The sequence below is a fragment of the Peromyscus maniculatus genome, chromosome 12 (genome assembly GCF_049852395.1).
Source record: "Peromyscus maniculatus bairdii isolate BWxNUB_F1_BW_parent chromosome 12, HU_Pman_BW_mat_3.1, whole genome shotgun sequence".
Lineage (NCBI taxonomy): Eukaryota > Metazoa > Chordata > Mammalia > Rodentia > Cricetidae > Peromyscus > Peromyscus maniculatus.
The window spans coordinates 87,430,033-87,455,962 of record NC_134863.1 but is presented as its reverse complement, the minus strand read 5'-3'; the positions used below and the strand labels follow the sequence as shown (position 1 = coordinate 87,455,962).

The 25,930-nt window shown below is 45.8% G+C and overlaps 1 protein-coding gene across 1 annotated transcript; it reads right to left on the bottom strand.

Moving 5' to 3' along the window:
* Positions 1–4,823: 4,823 nt before the first annotated feature.
* Positions 4,824–25,930, bottom strand: LOC102913514 (interferon-induced GTP-binding protein Mx2-like). The gene is made up of 14 exons (XM_076549308.1): positions 25,854–25,930; positions 23,907–24,035; positions 22,135–22,327; positions 21,065–21,202; positions 20,316–20,470; positions 18,216–18,354; positions 17,539–17,737; positions 14,270–14,348; positions 13,193–13,315; positions 12,659–12,800; positions 10,855–11,013; positions 9,278–9,354; positions 6,924–7,175; positions 4,824–5,401 (listed from the first exon to the last, which is right to left on the bottom strand). Exons 2-14 carry the CDS (start codon positions 24,003–24,005, stop codon positions 5,171–5,173), a joined length of 1,986 nt encoding a protein of 661 aa, XP_076405423.1. The 5' UTR covers positions 24,006–24,035; positions 25,854–25,930; the 3' UTR covers positions 4,824–5,170.

Sequence of the window (25,930 nt, the reverse complement as noted above, 5' to 3'; positions counted from 1 at the left end):
TCAGGCTGGTAGCTTTGGTTGCTTCAAATATACTAGACCAAAACAAAATCTTCAAGGCAGCCCTAGCATATTGTCATATCCTAAGCAGTAAACCATTAACTCTTAATGGTGAGAGTACCCAAGAAAAATCCTTAGGCTAAATCTGCTACCATTATCATTTAAATGTTTATATTTAATATAATATACATCATATTATATTAAATCATAATACAATATTTATGTTTTATATATTTGTAGAATTTGTTTATATTCTAATCCTGTCATTCTGTTGTTCTTTGGTCATAAGACATCACAGTGACTTTGCCTGTGCTAACTTTTTTAAGAGAGGGAGGTCCTGACATCTCATTGTTTTATCATCTTCCCACTCCATACTTTGCTCATTAATATAAGTCTCTGTGTGGGGCAGAAGTAACTTCATCTAATCTAACTTGGCTGCTGTATATGTCATTGCAATTGCCTGAGTGTAGAGTAGGAAGAGGCTTGCTACCTGAACTGTGACGAACTCCTCTAGCATCAGCCTCATAGCTCAGCCTGAGGGTGCATCACAGATATGCAACACTGTTCAGGGCTGTGCAGCAGCAAAATTATGAAAGTGCAAACACACTAAAGGCCAAATTAGGGCCTCAGTGTGTGCTGGGACAGCAAAGCTCCAGCTGCTGGCCTCCACTGGGGATGTCCATTCAGAGTTGGAATGTTTCCTTTTCCATGTTAGAACATTTCATCCTAGGCTGGTTGCATTTGTGAAAGATGCTGACTTCACTTGAAAGATAAAGCTAAAAGCAACCAGATGAGGGAAACTCTTGCATAATATTAGAGGAACCAGCCTTAATATTATACATCCCAGGGGCTCAGGAGAGAGAACTACTAATGGCGAGGACTATTTTCATGAAAAATGAATCTCAGCACACTGAGCTCTATCGTCCACTTGCTTTAATTCCTCTGGCATAACATCCTTTATACACAGCTTCAGTTCTGTTCTCATGTCTAGCTCCTTTCTTGCCTGATTTCTCTCTATACTTATCTATTGTTCCCTCTAAGTTCTATCTTAATTCTCTCATCTTAATTCTGCCTCATCTAGGTCCTTTTCTGCTTGTTCTTACCCAGCTAGTACTGGCTCTTCCTCATCTTCCATCACATTCCTCTAGTACTCTCTTCTAGCCCTTCAATCTTGTTCTTCCCCATCTCAATTTGTTCCTCACAAGTTCTTACCCATCTAGTTCTTCCATACTCTTTTCTCTTCTGTCTCTCCGTGCCCTGGAAGTCCTGGTATATAAAGCCAGGACTTTTGCCTCTCACACTGAGAGACAAAAACCCTTAATTATCATTTGCAACCCCAAAGGGAAGTGACCAATGAGGAAATGAATTAACTAAAGGCTAAATTTGGGTAATATCTAAGAAGAGGGATCTTATGTGCTCAACTATTAAACTCTTAAACTATTAAAGGTGATTAGTAGAAAATGTTAATAATCTATAAGTTGCTAAGTCAATGGGAGAAAATAAAACTGTCTTCTTTTTTTCCTGTGGCTCCTATCTGTCCAAGCTATCTGCCGTTTATCTGCAGGGTGGGAAAAAGTGTGCTCAGTCTCTAGGCAACCTGTGTACAGCTAGATGCCCTTGGTGATAGTTAAAAGGGAGATCTGGTACTAGAGGTAAGGTTTGGGAAAGCAGGAAGTAAAGCTTAATTGGCACATCCGCCAGGCCTTCTCAAATGGGTAGCCTGGATGCTTAAGTCTGTTCTTAGAGAGTACAGAGGTATCTCTGATAAGGTACTTTTCTCCATCTGGGCATGGACCTGGATGGATGCTTCCAATGATGATAATTACAGGGAGGCTTGAACTGGGGTTCTGGCTGAGCATAGCTATCAGAGCAGAAGGTTATCTAAATATTCCTAGAAGTGGTTAGGTAAGGAGTTAGAGGTCTATAAAGTTAGTAAGGCTGTAAGAAAGGAGGGTCTGAGCTAAATTGTGCAAAGCTATTACTTAACGTCCACCTGACCTAGGTGGTGTCTCCTTGTAGAATTTACCTTAAATCAGGAGACTTGTAAGTGGACTGTTATTACTGCTAGTCCTTGAAAGTGGCCAAGGGAAATATCTGATTCCAGAGAAAGCCTTTCCTGAGGCTGTTCTCCAAATACCTGGAATGTGTATGTCCAGAGAGTTATCAGTCCACACTGTTAGCCCTTCTTAGGGAAAAGTCAGTTGGGAAAATTATGAAGGCATACATGATTTTCATAACAGAATACAGCTGATATATAACAAGCCAAGTAACACCAAAACTCCTTGGGATTTGGCTTCCTCTGGAGGAATTCTCTGATACCTCCAGGTCGTGAATTTGCTATAACCAGCTGAGTTCTTATGATATATTCCTGCAGCCTGCAGCAGGAAACACACTGATGTTGGTGTAGTTAAACACTATTGACTTTCTCAGCACAAATTAACCCAGCATTTCATTAGAGTGAAAAATCAACATTGGCAGCTTCTTATAGCTGGGCAAGTAGCTGAATCTAGCCTTGAAATGATCACTGGTTAACTGAGTTTGGGGGTGACAGTCCTGTCTTGAAATCATGTTCCTGGTGTTCTCCCCAGATATGGGTCCCTGATTTCCAAGCTATTTTCCATTCAGGCCAAGGCTGTGGTTCCAGAGGCATACCTGCCTGGTGTAACTCTGTCTAATCACAGTGCAGAGGATTGGCTATATGGTGGGATGTGGCCCAGGTTCACTTGGGTGGGTACAGTGTTTGACAAGGGCTTTAATTTTTGTACTTGGAAAGAAGGCTTAGAAGCCCCCCAGGGAGCTACTGGTTTATCCCAAATGCATTAGCTTGCAGTGGTGGTACTTGAGGCATAAGCTGGAACACAGCCTGATCTGGATACCAGGGCAGGTTCCCTGGAAGGAGAATAAAGGATCTGATAAGCCAGCACCACAGTTATGTTCTTCCCAGGCTCATTGTCACCTGTTTTTGGGTTACACTCACATCAGCTTTCCTCCTTGAGACCGGGCTTATTGTGAGGGGTTTGCTGCCTGTCTGGTGCCAAGTATCTGTCCCACTTAAAGAGGATTTATAGAAAGCAGAAGGCTCCCGTCCATCATGGCCCTCCAAATAAGGGTCATATGATTTCCCATCACACAACATGGGTTTAGATCCTGCAGCATACCATCCTGAGTGTTCTGAAAAACTGAGGCATTCTAATGTAGCCTGTTCTCATCTGTCTAGGCTTCCCCATACTGCAATAAACATCCTCACTTTATAATACTCACCAAGGCCCAGTCTATAATATTCACTCTTCCTAGAGTGAGGGTCTAGGAAAAGATAAGCTGCAAGTTCTAGTATTATTGAGTGTGCCAGGCAGGTGTCACATAGCAGGAGACAATAGCTGGGACATAGTCGTCATCCTACAGGCACTGCTGAGCTGTGGCCTGAGCCTGGCCTCTCCCAGTGCTAGAATCTCACAGCGGTGTCCCAGAGTTCACATTCTGGGTTCTGATGACAGCTATAGAGCCCAGACACTTGTTCTTTTTGGCCCAAAAGGAACATCCTCCTGGTTCTTTGGGAGAATCACACCCAGCAGGCTACTTCCCCATAAACTCTAGACTCTTGCCTGCCCCTCACTCTCTCTATATATCCAGGAAACCAGTGTAGTCAGGCAAAGTCCACCTGATACTTGAATGCTTCTGACTGTTTCTGGTCCATCAGAATCTAATGTCCCTGTAAGATGAAGCTAGGTTTGGGTATACAAGGGTGGGATCTGGGTATGCATGATGATGCCCATGATCACTGGTCTAGTCAACTAGAGAAACACACACTTGAGCCAGAGATGTTTAAACTGCCTGCCCACCTTAATTTCCCAGAATCCTCTGTGTTGGGAGGCTCAAGTACTTCATGCTCAGGCTAATGGACAGCCTCTGGAAGCTCCAGTGACCATGGCAATGGTAAGTAGTCAGTCAGCCCTGGAGAGGCCATTTGATGTCATTCATCCCAGACCTTGGAACTGGGAAGTGGCCATTGTCTTCCTAGCATCCTTCTTGTAAGCCTATTCTAGAACTACCCAAGTCAGAGATGATACAGGTTCAAGGGTCAGAAGGCATTTAGGATGGGGTCTATTGGGAGGGGACAGAGTGACTATGCATCTGGTCTGAAGCACTGCTCAGGGAGTAGGCAGTTCTTAAAGTAGTATTTCTGGAAGTCTATGAAAAGGACTCTGCTTCCCATGTCCTTCATCCTGTTTCCTGGAGAATGTCCCTCAAGTCCTTGCTCCTTCCCCTGCCTGCCAGGTTTGTCTTCTCCTTTCTGGTTCTGGCATTCCTGATGGTTTAGTGCTCCTTCAATGGACCTGGTGTCAGGGCCTCTATTGGGCATCTATTCCAAGCTAGTGTTGTGACTGGACCCAAAGCTTCCTAACCTGGAAGGCAGGAAGTACTGTGTGAATTTGGAGCTGAGTTCTAGGAGAGTCATCCTGAGGGTGAGGCTTGTGTCCTCTCATTTTCCAGTCATGAAGGGACTCTGCAGCTCTCCTGCAGGGGGCGTATTTTTCCCCAACTGATCTGGTTCTACCCTGGGTGGGTGTGCAGAGCTTCCTACAGCCTCTGCTGACAATGAAACTGCTTTACATTCCCTGCAGCCGGTGCCTGTGCACAAAGAATGCAAATGTTCAACAATTTGTCTTTCCAGCTTGTCTCCATTTGCTGTAGTTCCTAGGAAATATACTCTCTTTGGTACCCAATTCCTGAGGGGAGTTGGCTTTAGTGGCCCACATATTTACCACTTGCCTTCTATCCCCTGCAGTCCTGTACAACCCCTTCCACCAATTCAAAGTGAGTCAGAGAAGTGTCAAAAGTGGTTTATTAGGAATGAATGCAATAGGTAGCTCCCTCCTGGAATGATGCACTAAAACAGGGTGCTGAGAAGGTAGAGGCCAAGGTGGGAAAGGTTCATAGGGTGAAGCCATTGTCATATCAGAAAAGAAGCATCGTCTACCCATCTGCATCCTGTGTTTTAGAGCCTCTTCTCCTTCCTGATCTTAGAGTGAGCAGAGAGTTTGCCTTTGCTTCTGATTGCTAACAACAATACCAGGTCAGAGGCTAAAGAGTGGTGGAATAGCTACCAGGAAAGGCAGGAGCCCTTCTGTCCCTGAAGCACTGTCCAAGAGATACAGAGAAGGGCAGGGCCAGCTTAACCAGGGAATTTGGCTAGCTGCCGGCGAGCCTGGGCCAGCCTTGACAGCCTCTTCTTCAGAAACTTCCTCTTCTCGCTGGTGTCATTGCGTTCTTTCAAGAGCCAGCCGCAAGAGTCCTTGTTCTGCAGGAGCTGGAGCATGCCCTTCTGCAGCTGGTCAGCAAACATTTTCAGGATGAAATACTGGATGATCAAAGGAATGTGGCTGGAGATGCGGTTGTGAGCTTCCTGGAAGAGGGAGAAACAGAAGGCTTGAGGGAGAGGCACAGGGAACCTGATACCAGGTCATCTCTGAGTAGTGAGATCCTGGCAGGTAAGGCCTCATCCCCCTCAGTGTCCTGGCAGAGCAGTCCAAGGTGCCTGCCAGATTCTGGATCTCACCAATTTCCCTGGCCATCAATCAAATGGGTTTCAATGGAAAAGAGTAATATGTACTGGAACGGAGTTCACAGAGACACCCCAACTCCATTTCCAAATGACTGATCCCTTTGCTGAGAACATTGCTTGCCTGTCCTTAAGATCAAGGCTTCTTGGCAGCAGGGAAGCAGAGCAGTCAGAGTCCTAAATGAGCTGCCAGAAGGAAGTCAGACTTCACCTGCTCCATCCTCTCTCTCAGCTGTTAGCCCCATTCCCCTCAGACAGGTTGCTCTCTCAGATGACATGTGCTGCTGGTTTCCCAAGGTTGGTGGCTCTCTGGTTCTCATTTTCCTTCTTTAGGATACAAGATTACCATGACCATAGCCCTCTGGGGATGGTTAAGCAGATGTGTCAAAAGACAGCAGAGTTAGAAGATGCCTGGCAAGTGATGAGCAGCTGGTCACAGCTTAGGCACAACCCTGAGTCATGGCAGGAAACAGGCTGTGTGTTCTCTAACTACAGACAACCTGGGTGAGGCCTGTCTCCCATTGTCAATGGGAAGGAGTGATGTTCAGAGATGGGGGACAATAGAAGGCATAGAGACCCCAGATATCCAGATGTTTGTGCCTAGGCTGGGAATAGGGCCTTGACTAAAAGGAAAGGGTGATGTCTACAGATATAAAAATGCCCTGATTCATACTACAACATTTAGGGAAATTGAGGGCATTATGATCAGAATAACAAACCAGGGAGGAAAAAAAATTCTTTACTGTCTCACTTGTTGAGGTCCCTGGGGTTGTCAGAGTCCCAGAATCACAGAGCAAATCTAATATGTACAGCTGCTTGGCCATAAGACCCAGGAGCCCTGTGCTTGGCTACATGACAAGGTCGGTCTTATAGCAGCCAGTGACAGACATCTGTACATTAGAAGGTCACCATGACTTTCTTTCCCTGTGTGGTTTTTTTCCAGGTCCCTGTGGCTTTGACTGAGTACCTGCTATACCTGGATTCCATGATGTGTGCCCCACCAAACAGATGTCAGGACCTGGCTTCCACCAGGCATGCCATGAGTGCATGGCATCCCAACACTGTGCTAAAGGCCAAACACTCTATCACAGGTGCTTGGGATGCTGAAACAATAGAAGAAAGCAGATGTTCTGAGAGTCTAACGCACACTGTCAGGGTAACAAGGACCATAAAAGGCAGATGTATGTGGCTTTAAGCTACTTGTTTATCTGAATGAATTACAAACCCTTCCCAGAGGATCACCCAGAACTGCCGGACTGAGCCATCCTGAAACCTCCTTGCAGATTCATATCCTACACACAGAGAGACACAGAAACAATAGGAACAAATGTCCTGACACCCAGTTCCAAGGTATTCACACATTTACCTGGCGGTAGGCATTCAGATGCTGAAAGATCTCATCCATGGATGAGTTCTGTGAAGCTTGAGACTGAGAGGAAGTAAAGGCACTCGACTTTGTCTCATTCTTTTCCTCCTCAGCTTCCTTGTCTCTGACCTTCTTCAAGGCTCCTCTGTAAAGTTGGTCTTGGCAGTAGATAATCTGCTCCATCTGAAAGTGAAGTCGGATCATCTTCTCTGCTTCCTTTTCTTGTTCTAATCTGATGTCTTCAAGTTTGGACTGCAAGGAGAGAGAACTGTAAGCCACCAGTCATCAAGAGTTGCTTGCCATGGAGTAAGAACACAGGACACCCAACAGGTCGACAAGCATCTGGTCAACCAGCAGAAACAACAGCAGTCATTACCTGGGAGTATTCCCTGTACCCTCTTGCTCAGTTCATCTATGTTAAACCCAGTACTGAGGGTGGAAACCAGAGAAAGCCTGAGCCAGGTGTGAGTCACTTCTTATTCCAAGGTCAACCTTTAGTGTCAATTTGAGTGGATTTATTTTATAGATTTGTTTATTTATTTTATGTATGAGTGTATATATTAGTGTCAAATGTGTTTGTGTGTACCATATTCCTGCAAGTGCCTACAGAGGCCTGAATAAAGTACTGGATCCCCTGGAACTGGGGTTACAAATGGTTGGAGCCACATGATGTGGGTCTTGGGAAGTGCATTCATGTCTTCTACAAGAGCAATAAACATTCTTAACCACTGAGCCTACGCTCCAGCTTCTTGAATAGCTTAGAATCACTCAGGATTATTGTCCCTGAGCATGTCTGTAAAGGTATTTCCAGAGATGTTTAAGTGAGGGGGCAGACATAGACCAATTGGGCAATGCTATCCTATATAGTTTGGGCTTCTGAATACTGCACTCATCTGTTCTCTGAACAGGACAATGTGACTTGCTGCCTCACATTCCTTCTGCCCTTCCTTCCCGACAACAATGGACTGTATCCCCTCAAACCCAAATAACCCTCATTAGTTGTTCTTACAAGATATTTGGTCACAACAAGGAGAGAAGTAAGGAAAAACCTAGGCGAGGGACCTGTGTGAATTCTCAGCCCTGACCCAGCCACTCTCCTTGTTCTTTTAGGCACTTTAACATCTACAATAAGGAGATGGCTTCCACCAGAGAGTATGCAAAGATAAGAAGAGCTCAGTCGAGGTCAGTCACCTCCTATGGGTTTCATGTGCTGGGATTTCATGACAGCCGTGGAGAACAGTCTTTTACTAGACTGGATCTTGATCTAACCATTGCAGGGGCAATTTATGCAAAGCTTGGTGCTGGGTGTGTCTGCAGCTGCACCTCCCATTTACCATACCTTCCAGGGAGGCCTCATTCCTCCCACATTGGGGACACAGACCCATGAGACATCCCAGCTGTGGCCCAGGCTGGAGAATGGCAGAGCCAGTGGCCACCTGCACAGGCCCTGTCTGCCTGCACAGGGGCTGAGTTTCTTGGCCATGCCAGACCCTTTGGAAGTAGAGGCATTTCCTCTTTTCTGCTGTGTTCCTCTAAACAGACTTTCACACTCGGCATCCGGGCATCCTAACTGTTAGAACCCGGCCCAGACTGCTACCCTGGCCCTGAGACTCCAGCAGTCCTTCCCTTTCCTCAGCCTCACAGTGTCAGCTATCCTACTAAGCAAACAGGATCCCAGATACCTGGATTCAGTTCTTGTCTTGGGAAATAAGTTTTCTAAGGCACATCACACACATCGAAAACATCAAAAGGCTACTGATGGGTATCATCTGGTGAATACCAGTGGCCACACACACTCCTTCTGCCTGTTGGGATATCAGAGAGCCTGACTGTGGGGTTGTAAAACCTTCCCCCTTCCTCAGAGACTTACAAGAAGGGAGCCTGAATTTGTTCTGTAGGTCTGATTCCTCTTCAGACCCCTGCCAGAGTGTCTCTGGTCCTGGGGCTTGACTTTCCTCAGAGCCACTGGTAGACTGGCTGTATGTCTGTCTGTCTGTCCATGGCACTAACAACCCTTCTAATAAATATCTTACTTCCCACAATCCATCTCAATGTCACCCCTGAGCCCCACATCTGACAACTTTCACTCAATGTCAAGAGTGTCATCCTATACATGGCCCTGTGAGCCTCCCTGACAGAGTACTGTGGATTTCAGCATTCATCACTGTTCCTCCCCCCTTCTCCCTGCTCCTACTTCAGCCAGACAGCACCAGTGCCCTCATCAACAAGATTCAAGCAGGAGCCTAAGCCTCTTCCAAACAAGCACAGGAGAGGAGAAGTAGTCTCAACCCAAAACATCTGTCCTCTACCATTATATTCATTATGCTTTAAAAATAATACACACTTGGTTTTACCTTGGTAGTTCTGTGGAGGTTAAAAAACTCAGCAAAATTTTTTTCAGAAACACTGGAAAAGGCGACTCGTACTATTTCTGATTGAAGAGAGAAAAAACAGTTTCACACAGTAAGTGGTTAAGATGTGTTCACTCTGTGTAGATGCCAACCTGGGTAGGGGTGAGGGAGGTGGGTGCTCTCCTCCTCTGTGGTGATATTGTGTTCCCCAAAATATTTTGCACCCTAATAAACTTATCTGGGGTCAGAGAACAGAACAGCCACTAGATATAGAGGCCAGAAAATGGTGGCACTTACACCTTTAATCCTAGCATTCCAGAGACAGAGATCTACCTGGATCTCTGTGTGTTCAAGGATACAGCCAAGCATGGTGACTCATGCCTTTAATTCCAGAAAGTGAGCCTTTAATCCCAGGGAGTGATGGCAGAAAGCAGAAGGTATATAAGGCATAAAGACCAGAAACTAGAAGTTTTTAGCTGCCTAAGCATTCAGGATTTTGAGAAGCAGTTCAGCTGAGGTTCATTTGGATAAGGCCTTAGAGGCTTCCAGTCTGAGGAAACAGGATCAGCTGAGAAACTGGCAAGGTGAGGGAGCTGTGGCTTGCTTTGCTTCTCTGATCTTGCAGTGTTCACCCTAATAACTGGCCTCAGGTTTGATTTTATTAATAAGTACCTTTAAGATTTATGCTACATTCCTCCCTTCTTTCTTTTCTTCCTTTTTCCGCAATAAAGAAGGAGGTACACACAGGCTTCTAGAGAACTCTCTTTAATATAAATATAGCTGTAGGCTAAGGGTGGTCATCACTTTACATGAAGGACTCTGAGTGTGCTCCTTACACGATTTGATAAGGGCCAAAAAGGTTAGGTGACTCTGCCCTCTGACAGCAAATCCCTGTGCCCAGAGGGTCAGAATGGACTGACTTCCTGAACACCACAGTGGCATCTAGAGCACAGAAACCCTGCCACCTACCTAGACCCTGCCCCAGAGGACAGCTCTGGGGTCAGCATTGTCTTTGTCCCCTGTCCAGAAATAAAATGGCTGAGAGCAGCAGAAGCATTTCTTAGTGACCCTGTGCAGCACTCACCTGTGACCCTGTACAGCACTCACCTGTGACCCTGTACAGCACTCACTCACCTGTGACCCTGTGCAGCACTCACCTGTGACCCTGTACAGCACTCACTCACCTGTGACCCTGTACAGCACTCACCTGTGACCCTGTACAGCACTCACCTGTGACCCTGTACAGCACTCACCTGTGACCCTGTACAGCACTCACTCACCTGTGACCCTGTACAGCACTCACCTGTGACCCTGTACAGCACTCACTCACCTGTGACCCTGTACAGCACTCACTCACCTGTGACCCTGTGCAGCACTCACCTGTGACCCTGTACAGCACTCACTCACCTGTGACCCTGTGCAGCACTCACTCACCTGTGACCCTGTACAGCACTCACTCACCTGTGACCCTGTACAGCACTCACCTGTGACCCTGTACAGCACTCACTCACCTGTGACCCTGTACAGCACTCACCTGTGACCCTGTACAGCACTAACGTGTGACACTGTACAGTACTCACCTGTGACCCTGTGCAGCATGTCTACAGCTGGCTCTTCCAGGACTTTGATTTGGTTTCTTATGATGGTCTCAAAGGTTTTGTAGTTCACAAACCCTGGCAGCTCTCGGCCTCGATAATGCTTTTCAAATTTCCAGACTTCATTATATAATGAATCATAACCTAAAGTAGGAGGTGACCATTAGATATTTTTAAAAAAACCATCTTGCACATTTTCCTAAGCAAATCCATTCTGATCTTACTGAATTTACTGAGGTAAAACAAGGCAAACAAATATCTGCAAATTGGAAAATATTTAGGGTTACAGAGAAGAATGAAATCTCAGGGCCACTTCCCTCAGTTGAGGCAAAGGCAAGCTCAGACCAGAGACCACGGCAGAATCCAACAGGTGGAAACCAGGGGAAGACATGGGCTCAAAAAGACCTTGAGTGTGTGGGTTTTTGAATCCAGCTGGATTTAACTAAAGAAGAAGAGACAGAGCACATGACTCACAGGCCCTGTGGCCTCTAGATGGCATCAGGAGCTGAGTGGGAGGAGGGTGTCCCTCAGCAGGAAAGGACAGGGCTAGTGAGCACCTGGATGGCCCCAGTGTGAACTGACCTCCCTGTTCATGACACAAAACACTTAGTCCCTCTCCCCACTACTGGAAGTGGGCAGCAGACTCAGATGGCCCCAGCTTCCCCTGTGATAAGCGGGCCATTTAAACTCTTTTATTTTATCATTTTGTGTGTATGGTTTTGCTGCATTTTTGTCTGTGCACAATGTGCATACCATGCCTCCAGGTCCCAGAGAGACTATCAGATGCCATGGGATTGGAGTTACAGATGGTTTTGACTCACCATGTGGGTGCTGTGGATCAAACCTAGATCCTCTGGGAGAATAGTCAGTGCTCCTAACCACTAAGCCATCACTCCAGCCCTCCAAAGAACATTTTTATTAAAAGATAACTTAGCTCATTAAACAAGACTATAAATATATTCTGAGTTTTGGGCCAAGCTCCACAGTTTAATCCTTGATTCTGTGAAGTTTCTGTCACCTCCAGGATCTGCTGCTCTCACCAGCAGTCAGTGCCTCCCTTTCTGCCCTCTCTCCAACCTTGCAGCCTCTGCTCTGCTTCGGTCCACACTATGTATGCACTCTGGGTGTTTCTGAAATAGAATCACATACCACAGGCCACTGTGACTGTCCTGCTGGCTTTCACTCAGTATCCTGTCATCAAGGCTCACCAGCCTTGTACCTTGTATCTGCACTCCTTCTGTTCCTTTCTTGGGTTAAAATACTGCACTGAGAGATGCTAAGAGCTGAATTGCTTCCCTCAAAATCCTTGTGTTGTGGTCCTAATCACCCAGAACTTCAGGAGGGGACTATTTACAGATGAGGTTTTTATAAGATTACTAAGTAGAAAGGAGTCTCTTAGGGTGGTCTCTAATCCACTGTATCTTGTGTCCTTACAGGGGCTGACAAGGACACATAAATATCCAGAGTAAAGGACTTGTGAAGACATGGGGAGAAGACACCAGGTTCATTGTAAGAGGATTTGTATAGTAGTGGAAATAGACATCTTTCAACTCCCCCAGGAGTGGAAGTGGGCATCCTGTGTTTGTCTCTCATCCTTAACACATGAGGAACAGGATAGATGGTGTCATCTTGGGAGCAGAGATGGAGACCTCACTAGTCACCTCATTTTCTGGTGCCTTGTCCTCAGACATCTTAGCACCATGAAGTGTAAGTGATGGTCTCCTATTGTCTTTAACAATGGAGTGTATGATTGTTAAGGATGGCAACCCAGATTGGACAAGATGCTTACCATTTTGGAAATTTTTTTCAATTTCCTTACTCCACAATAAGAACTCGTTTCGGATCCTGTTGAACAGGCGACATTCTCCCTCCTCCACATTTTCCTCCCCCTGTACTATGGCAGTGATGTCCTGGTTAAAAGTGTTGATTTTCTGTCAAGAAGGAAAACATCAGTATCAGCAGAGATCTTTCAAGTATGGGGTCAAGGTAGTAAAAAGGAAAGTGGATGAGACACCTTCTCATCCTGGGCTCAGCAGAACAGTATTAAGGGAGGGATTTTTGGAACAGGAAATACCTCCCTTCTTCTTCTTCCTTTGGGATTCTTAGCAAGAACTCTTCTGTCAGTGTGAGTGAAATGAAAATGCCCCCTACAAGCTCCACCCTGCACTCAACCATAATCTCTGTCCTGACTCCTTTTTAACACTAATTGCACAGGATGCATCTCCATCAGCCTTGGAAGCATGAGATCTGAAGAGCACCAGAAAGAGATTCCTGTGTAGACAGTGATGCAGTCATCATGCCCATAACTATGGACAATGCTCACTTCAATCAGAAAGAAAGTTTTCTCATTGTCATCCTCTGGTATGTCTGCACCATACTTCTGCAGCTCCTCACTTGCAGTCTGGTGGCACTTCTTTATTTGATTTTCTAACAAAGGCAGGGATTTCTGAAATGGAAAGAGGTGAATGGAACATAGAAATATAGACTGGGAATGCAAACAAGGCCCCAAGCCTACTCTACTGAGTCACCATGACACGTGGGAAGCATTCTGAAGTCCTGATATCATTTCCCTGGTGCAGAGCAGCACTTGAGAAGCATCCTTTTATACACGGTTGCCCATGCCTGCATCTAGAATGCAACCCTGTCCACTGATCATGGTTGCCTCCTAAAAGAGCCAGCCAGATATATGTCCTTCTGTATCAGGGACATGAACTCTCTTCAGGGAAATGTCACAAAGCACCTTCTAATAGCTTCTGAAACAGGGGTTGTTATAACAATACAAGACTCCTAAACATTTGTTTTGTTCTCAACAGGTCAAATGCTGCCAGGTACTGTTGTTTCAAAGGAAGGTTCCTATAACTTTGCTGTCCCCAGTCATCTCAAGACACTGAACTCAGCAAGAATAGGCCTGATCTGTCAGCATCAAGATGGCCCATTGAGGGTCACACAAGATCATGGTGCCCTGCCGATGCCCTGATCTGCACCTATATCCTGGAGCTGCAGGAATACCTTGAACACAGGAGCAGTCCAGGGGAAGATCACTGCTGAGTCTTTGCACAGCCAGTCCTCAAGCAAATCTACACATTAAATCCACAATAGTGAGTAGTATCAATACCCCAAGTAGAGAACTAAGGTGATTTGAGACACCAGGTCAGAGAAAAGTGAACATAGCTTCTATCTGAAGAACCTGTTTGAACTCTAGCTTTTGAGATCAGCTCCAGAATGAGGAGCTCACAGCCATGCCTCAAAATCAAAGGTGACAGCAGCAAGAACCAGCAAAATCCTTCTGATGCTAGAGTTACAATTTCCCAAATACCACATGTCTGAGCAAAGAGATCTTGACCAGTTCATGTGCCCAGTCCAGGTTCAGCTTTATGAAGACACAGCCACCCAGGCTTACACAGATGTGTGAGATGAGCTCTGTGGTCAGTCTCTCTGCCAGAAGGGGCACTGTGGCCTTCCCATCCTCCAGAAGAACGCTGGGGGAACAAGAGAGAGGATCCCATTAGACTGAGCCAGAACACAAGTCTGCAGCCTGCTGTGGGGAGGCCAGGCCAGTATGGGTACTTTCAATGAATGGGTACCTTGAGATTGGTATTCATGCAGTACTTAGAGAAGGTTTTGTACAATGGTACAGGGGAACCAGCTAGAATAGTTCTACAGTGGACTTCAGTGATCCTCCTCAGCGTTTTAGTAATCAGAGTAATATTTGGTCTTCACAAAACATATATCCATAAGCACAGATATGTTATCATAGCACAATACCTCATTCTATGTGTGATACACATGAATACACATGCATGTGTGATATGAGTAAACATACTCCTACATGTATAATACATACAAATAAACATACCTGTCCATATAGGCTATACATATGAGTACATACACACATACATATAATACACAAGAAAACACAAAATACATATAGATCCAGGTCTTTATACAAAGGCACTGACATGTATTTGCATATGTATGATGAACAAGTGAAGGGAGGAGACACTCTTTGGTCCAAGAAAGGATTTAAGCCATGGACTCTCAAAGGCGTGGAGCTATACTATTCTTATGCTGCCAAAATCTGTGTTCAGAAATACACTGTTATACCTTAGGATACAAGTCATCGGTGAATTAGAATTCTTCCTGCCTGTGAGTGACAGCTTACTCTTATTGGGGCTTCAATTTCTACACTGGTCAGTTTATTTAAACAAACTGTGGTAGAATAGAAACAATGGAAATTTTGTTTTGTTTTGAGCCAGAGTCTCTTTACATAGCCCTGGCCATCCTGGAACTCACTATGTAGATGAGGCTGGCTTTCAGCTCATAGAGAACCACACAACTCTGCCTCCCAAGTGCTTTGATTAAAAGCATGCACACAAGGAAACTTTTAAAGCCAGAAGGGCCTGGAAAGATGCATTCCAAGTTCTGAAAGATCATAACTGTTGACCCAGACTATTATATCCAGCAAAGCTACCTATTACAATTGATATAGAAATAAAAACTTCCATGATAAAATCAGATCTAGAGAATTTATGACTGCTAATTCAGCTTTACAGTGGACCCTGGAAGAAATACAGGGCTCTGAGGAGAAGGACAAACATAGCTAAGAAGTCACAGGGAATAAAATAGGCAGCACTACAACAGTCTATCAGAAGAGGTCAAAGAATACCACAGAGTAAATGACAAAGCCAGGAGTGGTGGTGCAGGATCCCTGTGAGTTGGGGGCCAGCCTGGTCTACACAGTGGATTTTAGGACAGCCAGAACTACATGGTGAAACCTTGTCTCAAAATACAAAATCAAAAACAAGCAAAACAAAACAAAAAGCAATGACAGGAATTAGCATATATCTGTCAATAATAACTCTGAACATTAAGTCCCCAATAAAGAGAGACTAGCAGATTGGATCCGAAAATAGAATCCATCTTTTTGCTGCCTCCAGAAAACACAGCATATTATCAATGATAGATGTGTCCTCAGGGTAAGGGTGCAAAAGCAAATGAATCTAGGACACAAGCAGGTTAGATATTCTAATCTCTAATAAAGTAGACTTCAACACAAAACTGTCAAAAGAGATAAGGAGTGATACTGTATACTTACCAGGAGGATACTGCAATCTTACACATATAGACGCTAATCACAGAACCACCCATTTTAAAAAATGCTATTAAATGTGAATTCATAGATTGACTAACACTGATAAGGTGTGACTTCAATACCCAGCACACACCAATAGGTAGGCATTGTGGACAAGATCTGAGCAGAGAAACATGGCAGTTAAATGATGTCAGAAATCAAATGGATTTAGGCCTAGTGATGCATGCCTTTAATCCCACACAGAGGAAGGCAGATCTCTGTGATTTTGAAGAAAGCTTGTGATATACATAGTGAGTTCCAGGATAGCCAGAGATTAATAGAGAGACCTTTTTTCAAACAAACAGACAGACAAAGTCAGGCAGGCAGACAAAAAGGAGAAGAAAAAAGAAATCAAGTGGACCTAACAGACATCTATAGAACATTCTACCCACACACTAAAGAATGCACATATGCTTATTCTTCTCAGCAGACCACGGAGCTTTCTCAAAAATGTATCACCCATTAGAACACAAATCAAGTCTCAACAGACACAGGACAATTTAAATACCATCCTGCATTCTATCTGACCACAAGAAATTAAGCAATATATCAGTAGCAAAAAAAAAAAAAAACAACAAAAACAAAAAAACTATAGACAGTACACAGACTTAAGGACACTAAAGAGCACAGTACTGAATGGTGATTATCATTAGGAAGAATATGGAAATTAAAACGTTTGACGAATTTTATGGGTTTCTGTAGCACATGCCTTCAATCCCAGCATTTGGGATGAGAAGGCAGATGTACAGATGGAACTCTGACTTTAAGGCCAGTCTGGTCTACAAAGTTTGATAAAGCCTGGGCTACAGAGAGAAAACCTGGAGAGAAAGAGAGAGAGAGAGAGAGAGAGAGAGAGAGAGAGAGAGAGAGAGAGAGAGAGAGAGAGAGAGAGAAGAGAAAGAGAAAGCTGGGGGAGAGATTGCAATAGAGCCATGTGGAGTGATTATAGACACTCAGAAGAACAGACTTTAAGGATCTGTATTCCATGAAACTGAAAAGCCTAAAAGACATGGATGAAATCTTAGATGCATACAGAATAACAAAATTAAATCAAAATGAAATAAACAGTTTAGACAGACCCATAACAAGGAAAGAGATCAAAACAGTGTACAGCAATACACAAAAAACTATAGCCAACAGCATACTAAATGGAAAGAAATCAAATTGTTCCCACTAAGATTAGGACAACATTTTCAAAGAGAAAGCTCTTGTAGTAGGGAGTCCTAAAGGTCTTGGTGGGATTTATGCCATAGCAAAGTCATGGTGAGCTTCTGGGTCTCCTACTTTTCCTCTGCTCTGTTCTACTTGTGACTCTAGTTCCTGTGCTACTTGATTGTGGTACTTTGGGAAGTCCCCTCCTCTTTTTTTTTAACTACTTATTGCTCTTTAAGGACTATGTAGTGCATTTGCTTTCCTTCAGGAAAGTTTTACAATCATTCCAAAGGTGCAATCATCCTCAGGCTGTTGCACACACACCACTCATGTCAGGTGTGTTCTTGACAAGCAATTCACTGCATGGCATAGTATGGCAGAGGTACCTGAAGTGAGGGTGCTCCTTGAAGAAGGCTTGCTCCTTCTCAAGGGCCTCAGTCAGGCTCAGCTTTTCCTGGATGTCCTGCTGACCCCTGCACTTGACTATCATGTAGCCCTTCTTCAGGTGGTACACCAGGTTCCGCACCACATCAATGACCTTGTCTTCAGTTCCTCTGTCCACAAGATCAGGCTTGGTCAAGATCCCTGCAGGACAGACACTGAAATCAGAGGAAACACACCAAGAGAGCAGGAAGTGTAGCTCTCACTGGGCACCAGGATCCCATCCTTAGATGAAGCCCACAGAAACCATGCAGGGTGGAAGCCCTCCCACAGAGACATGTGTAGGTGGCTTTGTGAAAACAAGAAAGTCCTTCGATCAGCCACAGGCTCCTTCCTAGCACCTCTCCATGGCCATTATCCAGAGTGACAACAACTCTTCATCCTTACACTCTGTGGACCTTACCATGGCTCCTATGACAGTGAGTCTCAGAAAATATGATTTCCTCCCCATGCTTGCCCACCTCTGACTCCTCATGCCTTTCCTACCAGGGAGCTGAGATGAAGGGGTCACTTCCTCCCAATTCAGTGGGATCCTGGGTGTGAACTGAGCTTGGTCCATCTGGATCCAGGGCTTGTGTCCCCACTAGCAAACCAACAACACTGTTACCTCCAACTCTCCTACCTATGGTCCTGTCCCCTTCAGGGTCCACCTCCTGAGCCATGCTCAGTGCCTCCGTGGTGGCAATGTCCACATTACTGGGGACCACCACCAGGTTGATGGTCTCCTGTTTTTGGATGTATGTCTTGATGAGTCTCTTGATCTGTAAGAAATGAGATGGTGACTTGCTGTGGGATGGTCTGTATGTCAAATTGCTCTGATTGGTCAATAAATAAAACACTGATTGGCCAGTGGCCAGGCAGGAAGTAGGTGGAACAAGGAGAGAGGAGAATTCTGGGAAGTGGAAGGCTGTGGCAGAGAGATACTGCCAGCTGCCGCCATGACAAGAAGCATGTGCAGACACCAATAAGCCACCAGCCATGTGGCAAGATATAGATTTATGGAAATGGATTAATTTAAGATATAAGAAGAGTTAGCAAGAAGCCTGCCACGGCCATACAGCTTGTAAGCAATATAAGTCTCTGTGTTTACTTGGTTGGGTCTGAGCAGCTGTGGGACTGGCGGGTGACAAAGATTTGTCCAGACTGTGGGCAAGGCAGGAAAACTCTAGCAACAAATGGTGCCCAATGAGAGGGCAAGAGTTTCCACATAAAACCTGAGAAAAGATTCTAAAATGGAGCTAAAAACAGCTTCCTAATTGTCTCTCTCAAATGAGCAGCAGCTGCTGGTTTGAGTTACTGGCAGGTTCCTGGCGTGTGTGCTTGACCTGCAGTATGGAGGGAATGAGGCCTCTGCACGTGGCACATTAAGCTGCATGGTGGATTTAGCCTTTGCTAGTACAAAACAAAAAGAGGTTTCTGGGCTACACGCTGCTTTGATAAGAAGCATAGACCCACTATTTCTGAGAATTGATGGCTCCCAAAGCTGGCAGAAAACGTACCACCTACATGATGGGAAGCTGAAGTGGGCCGAGCCAGCAGCCGCAGCGCCTTTTCAGTCTTAGAAGGCTGCAGTTTAAAGCAATAGGCTCAAGGTAATATAAAACATAAGCCATGTAAAGATGGCTACCACACAGAGAATCTGGATTGTGTTCTCTTTGATATTTGTAACTGAAGAAAAACATTTGATTGCAAAAGCTGTTGAGTTATACCAAAATGTATATTTTAAAGGTACCTTGCCTTATAATTTGGCTATAAGGATATGTTGCTTTGGAAAAGAGGCTCTGCTTTTGTTTCTACAGAAAGCCAGATGCTATGGATTTGCTCCAGATTAAGATACATCAGGTTTGACCAGCCAACACCACCTGAAAGGTCTCCAATGACACCATGGCCCAGATGATCCAACATCCAGAATCATTTCAAGGCAACTGGCTCAGACGATACAGCCTCATGGACTATTCCATGATCCTAAAATTTTCTTTGTGTCCCCATAAGATACAGCACCCCCTTCCAGCAGGAAGTAGTAAGAGAAGCTACGCCCAAATTCCCAAATATACCAAGCTGGCTTTGGAGATGTGTAAAAGTTAAAACCTTCCTTTAAAAAAAAAAAAAAAAGAAAAGAAAAGGGGAAGTGCTGTGGGATGGTCTGTATGTCAAATTGCTCTGATTGGTCAATAAATAAAACACTGATTGGCCAGTGGCCAGGCAGGAAGTAGGTGGAACAAGGAGAGAGGAGAATTCTGGGAAGTGGAAGGCTGAGGCAGAGAGACACTGCCAGCCACCGCCATGACAGGAAGCATGTGAAGATACTGGTAAGCCAGCAGCCACGTGGCAAGGTATAGATTTATAGAAATGGATTAATTTAATATATAAGAAGAGTTAGCAAGAAGCCTGCCATGGCCATACAGTTTGTAAGCAATATAAGTCTCTGTGTTTACTTTGTTGGGTCTGAGCAGCTGTGAGACTGGCGGGTGACAAAGAGTTGTGGGCAAGGCAGGAAAACTCTAGCAACAGTGATTCCTAGTTATGGAAACAGGATCCAGAGTGAGATGCTATGACCATCCACTTGCTTAAGGTCCTGGCTTCCATGGACTGTATCCCTCTGTAGTAAATCCTGGCCGTCCAGTCTCACTTCCACATCCTCAAGGTCCCTGTTAGACATGGCCCTGGTCATACTTCAGTGTCCTTTGCATCCCAGTACACAGAGTGGAGTCTGGAGTCTCACCTGGTGTCCGATGTCTACAGGCTGGTTGCCTACAGCCACCCTGGTGATTCCAGGCAGATCAATCAAGGTCAGGTCTGGGACATTCGGGGAGCTGACATCCAGGCTAATGAGCTTATCACTGATCTGCAGCCCTTTCCCAGCAACCCAGTTCTGACCTGGAGAGGAGGAAAAAGGAAGTATGGGCAAGCTTGTTGGGGTACAATGGGGAGACTAGAAGGCAAATGGAAGGGATCTTATTCCAGGGAACTCTGGGAAAGTATGCCTTGGTTATGTAGTTACCCCAGGGGTTCCTGTATAGAAAGTTGGGTTGGTCCTCAATTGATCATATTTTGAGCTTATTGACATGCTGGTAGGTGGAACCATGCTAGAGGAAGTAGGTCACTCGGGAGCAGATCCATATGTCTTATTTCTGGTCCTTTGCTGTGGCACTCTGCTTCCTCTTTGTCACCACTTGCTCCTGTGACAATAATGTTCCTCCCAGGATCATAGGAAAAGGTGACCCTGGACAAAAATCCTCTGAATCCAGGAGAGAAAGTATGTACTCCTGTAAGGCATTCTGCCAGGTACTGTGCCACAGCCACCCAAAGGAATGCAAAGCCTCTTCTGTCCTGGGGTATTGGGTGGCAGCAGGTTTGAAGGGGTTTCATTTTCGGTGCTGGAACAAGGTCCTGACAAAATAACTCAACACTTCTCTGACTCTAGGTGGTGTTGACAGGCAGTCAGAGGATAAGGGACAACAGGACACCAACCATTATTGATGGCATCTTCCACCTCTGAGGGATCAGAGAGCTCCATTTCGAAGTCATCATAGGTGACCTTGCCTCTCCACTCTTTTCCCTGCTCCAGCTTCTTCAATTTCAGCACCAGAGGGCATCTTGTAACAATACCTAGGAGATGAGGTCCATGTTAGCCCAGTGCTCTGGTGAGCACAGTGTCTTATAGGGCCTTAGACTAACACACTTACACACACTCATCTGCATGAGACTCTGGGAATGGAAACATCTGGCCTCACTCTCATGCTGTCTCTCCAGTAAGACCCCAGGTCTATATTCTTGGAATAGGAACCCAGGTCATGTTTATCCATTTGAGGTAAAAGCCACCAACCACTTCAGGCTGCTTCCTTCTTGTGTGGCACCCTCAGCTCTGTGGGGACCCTGGTGGAACCTTTAATGTACCAGACATCTCCCACCTGCCCCATGCATCCTGGTCACCATCCCTCAGGCCACTTCCTCATGCCCCCTGATATGATCTCCTTCCAACTCCTGCCTTATCCAAGGGATTTCACTGGGTCCCTGGAACACTTGGGCTCTGATCTCTTCTTGAGCATTCATGACCACGCCAGCCATGGAGTTTAAGCAGCAGCACTAACCTGGACACCAGTCTCTTCTCCAAAGGGAATGGTCACCTCAAAGGAAGGGGGTGGTACCTGACTACTTAGTGACAGTTTCTGCAATCTGCAGGTTTCAGGTGGCTCTTGAAATGCACAGTGGGACAATGCAATGGACTAAAGCTGCCCCATCCCAGCACATAGGTTCAGCCCCAACACCTACAGTGACTGTTGGATACAGAGCCTGAAAAGAGGTAACCTAGGCTGAAGGAAGGCTTGAGAAGTTGCATGGGTGGAGCCCTAACCACTGAGACTAGTGCCCTTGTGAGAGGCAGAAGAACCTGCAGGCTGCTCAGGGGAAAGGCTGCCCACAGTCAAGGAGAAAGACCACCTTGACCTTCATTCTGCTGTGGGCCCAAACTGGGAGGGATCTGTCTCTATCTTTGAGCCCCAGGTCCACAGCCTAGCAAGGCAATAAGCATGAGCTCTCACCACTGCCTCTGGGGAGGGCCACTCCTGACAGTGCTTCCAGCACAGAGCTCTTCCCTGAGCTCTGGTCCCCAATGACTGCAATGGCAGGCAGGGCCAGGTCCTGCTCCACACCCAGGGCCCTCAGGGAGTCGATGAGGTCAATGCAGGGCCGCACCTTCTCCTCATACTGCCTGCAGAGGTTGTTCAGGGACTCCTAGATGAGGGCAAAGCAAGAGTGAGTTTATGCTCCATGGAAGTGCTCCTGCAAAGACTGATGTTTCAAGGACAATGTGCATGGTTTTAGAATCTCCAAGAGTGAGAAATGGGTAAATTAGAGGAAATAAAAAGTATTGATTTTTGTATTGATGAATAAAATGACAGTATTCATGTTGTTGTGCATGGCCCATGAACCTAAGATTGCACATACTCCTGGATGCCCCATACTCCTGATTATCAGAGCTGGACCTGCAAAGGTGACCTCAGGTTCACTGTTGCCAGAGAAGAAAAGTGACATGGGTTTTCAAGGAGGAAGTAAAGCCATTCAATTTCCCTTGTTCACCATTTTTATAGGGCCATGGCAAAAACTGGACAAAGGCTGAAGTAATCTCTGTGGAGAGTGAACAGTAATTCTCTGGACTGTTATGGGCTGAGCCAATGGCACACCAAACACTCTATACACGTCCTCTGGCCCAACCAGGGAGATGATCGTGCATTGTTTATGCTCTGCCTGCCTAGTCAGAAGTAGTTGAAGTCCCGTTCTATCCATTTCTGACTCGAGCTTTGATCCTCACAACCTCCTAGCTATTGGTTGCTCTAAAAATTATTACTAGCCTCTGAGACACACCCACATAACTTGCAGGTGTCTACAGTTGTGTTTATTATACTAATCTATTTATTCTCACATTGGTCAGCTTGTAGCTTTACTCTAGCAGAAAACTCTATCACTGCCATCAAGATGTCACTGCAGTCTTTCTTGGTCACCTCATATTTGACTTCTTTGTAGGGTGGTCAGAGATGGGCTCCCAAGTGCAAACTTCTTGCAAAAAGCCATGCTGATATAAAATTTACTCTGCCACAGTTGACTTCATTAGAAGCCAGAATACAAGAAAGTTAATCATGCTCTCTATATATTTGTCCTCAAGGGCTTCCTGTGAGTCACCTTGCCTGTGTCACTAGGTAAAAGACTCTTGTCCTGAGATAGTGATAAAATTGTAGCTGAGAAGGTATATACCTCACAGAATGGGACAGGGCATTAAAGAAATACAACATCTAACACAGTTCTATATACCAGAAAGAGCTGCTCTGACTTCTCTCAACAGCCACTCTGAAGATCCCACTGTGGAGATCGAAAACCCACTGCTAAAGGGAGGAAGACCCTCCAAGGTCAGACAGCTGACTAGGTCAGGCTGAGACCAGGCTGACAGGCTTCCTTCCAGAGAGCATATTTGTTTGCCAGCAAAACTGGATTACAGCTCTATGAAAACAGACCCAAGCATCTTCTCCCAGGAGATAGTGTCTCAGTGAGTCCTGACAGTGGAGCTGAAGACTAAGCCATGGTATGGACAGGGGACAGCATAGCACTGACCAGGGCCTTGACAGACCCTAATGATACCATCTCTCCCAGAACAAGATGGCATCCCATGAAGGACCAAGGAGGTTCACTGGTCTCACCTTGGCCCAAGAAAAGTGAACAGTAGACCCCTATCAACATCCTGCCCCAGGAAGGTCAAGGAAGCCACCATCTGCAGGGGATGTGACATAAAGCAGCAGCCCTCAGATGGACATGGTCATACCTGGGTTTTCTCTCCTAGGTCAGTCTCTCCACTGGGCAATGGGTCACTGGGTGAGGCTAAGGAAGTAGAGCTTCCGATTTCTTCTGTACTGAGAACCATCTTTGATTTCTGCTTCCAGTTGGGTATTCTCTTGGAAATGAAGATTATAAATTAGAAACTAATTATCCAGACCTTGATTAAGATTCACATACATCAGAGACAACAGTATTACAACCTCCATTCCTTCTCTACATGCCCCAGGAGACTATGATTCCCATCAACGTTACCCATTCATGTCACCTCATAGAGGCAGGTGTTTATTTCTGATGTGGGAGGAGGATCATGAAAGGGGAGTAATTCTAAATGCATTCATGGATGCCGTTAATCTAGAATGCTCTTCAGACACAGCTCTCCTTCCCCTGCTTTGGAAAGACCTCATATTAGAAGGGGTCCCAGGCTCCAGAATGAATACCTTTTACTCTCAGATTGACCCTCATCTATTGTTCCATGGCTGTCTTGATAGTCTCACTGCACAATCAAGGGATATGACTGTCCCCAGGTTTGTGTTCCATGACCAAAGACTCCTAGTGAGCAGTCAAAACAGGATACAGGGAGTCTGTTCCCTTTCTGGCATCTAAGCCCTATGTTCTGTCAGCAAATCACAAGCATGTACAATTCTCCTGAATCACCTTTGCAACTTGGTGGATTTCAGGAGCAGAGCATCCTCAAGGATCACATCCTCCTCTGTTCATTCAGTGCCCTGAGCACCCAGCTGCACTGTCAACCTGAGGTGAGTGCATCTGCCCATCTAGATCTTGGTCCAGTCAAGCACAAGCTGCTCCCAACACTATATCAACCCTAATTTGCAGGAGAGCTACATGATACCCTGCTTCCTGTCTCCCTACATCCTAACTCTTTCACACTACAGATCCCTTTGTACAGAGACCATCAGGGCAGCTCCATCACATTTCATGGAGACTCCTGCCTCACTTGAAGTTCAGGGTCAGGTCCACACAAGTAACCAGGTGTTGTGGGCTCTAAGCATTTTTTATCCGGACATACCTGTGCCCATTTGTGCTCTCCTTGGTGTGGTTGGCTACACTTCCACTCTACAGTAACAGTGGGCATTTGCCAATGGCCCTCATGTGTTATATACTATTTATTATGGACAAGATCCAATGGCAGGGTTCCCCTGGGTTTCTGCCTGTTAGAAAAGCATGCTGAGCCCAGTTGGAAACAGGAGCAGCATGGGAATCGGGTTCATCCCCTTTCACTATTAGAACCCCTAACCACCCGCTATCCTGGCTGTTCAGGAGTGGAAGCCTTCCCAGGCCTGTCTGGGTGCTAAAGTGTCCACAGAGATCCCTTTCTCCTCCTAGGTTCCTGCCCTCCATGTCCCCCTGCAATTGAGCCTTTGAAATGGAAGGTCTCTGGGACACCCTGCACTCTGAGCAGAGGTAGGTCTTCAGATCACCCAGGACATCTCCTCTCTAGGGACTGGGAAGACCCTGGAAATGTACTTCTCTACACAGATCCTCTGCCAGCCCTTCCAGCAGGATCCCCAAATGAGTCTTCTGTCTGCATTTCAAAGCCTGTCCCTGGGTCACATGGTTTCCTCCCACCCTTATCAAGAGACTTTGATCTCCTTTCCCATGGGCTCCTGGCCCATGTAGCAGGGGATTTGAAACCTCTCATCTAGGCCTTAGCCCAAGACCTCTGGGATCCTAAGGACCACACCCTCTCCTGATCCCTCCTGGCAGAGAGGTATTGGAAATGTGGGGCTGTTTCAGACTGTCCCCTGAAATCAGAAGCTGCGTGGGGACCACTGTGTCTATTCCAGTAGCCCTGCCTGTGCTGTCATTGATGCTCCTATTTAACAGCACTGACAAATGTCCCACAGTGCCCACCAGGATCTACAAGGAACCCAGAGTCACCCCAGCCCTGCACAGAATCCTGTGCTGTACTCACCACTCTGACTCACTGCTCAGTGATAGAGTGTGCAGCTGCCAGGGTTCAGACCTCTTTAAACAGTGCTGGCTCCTCCC

Coding starts and splice junctions, on each gene's coding strand:
- LOC102913514 (XM_076549308.1), bottom strand. CDS start 24,005: ATGGTTCTCAGTACAGAAGAAATCGGAAGCTCTACTTCCTTAGCCTCA. Junction 22,328..23,906: donor ACCTAGGAGAGAAAACCCAG/GTATGACCATGT, acceptor GCCCTCATCTAG/GAGTCCCTGAACAACCTCTG. Junction 18,355..20,315: donor CTGTAGACATCGGACACCAG/GTGAGACTCCAG, acceptor CATTTCTTACAG/ATCAAGAGACTCATCAAGAC.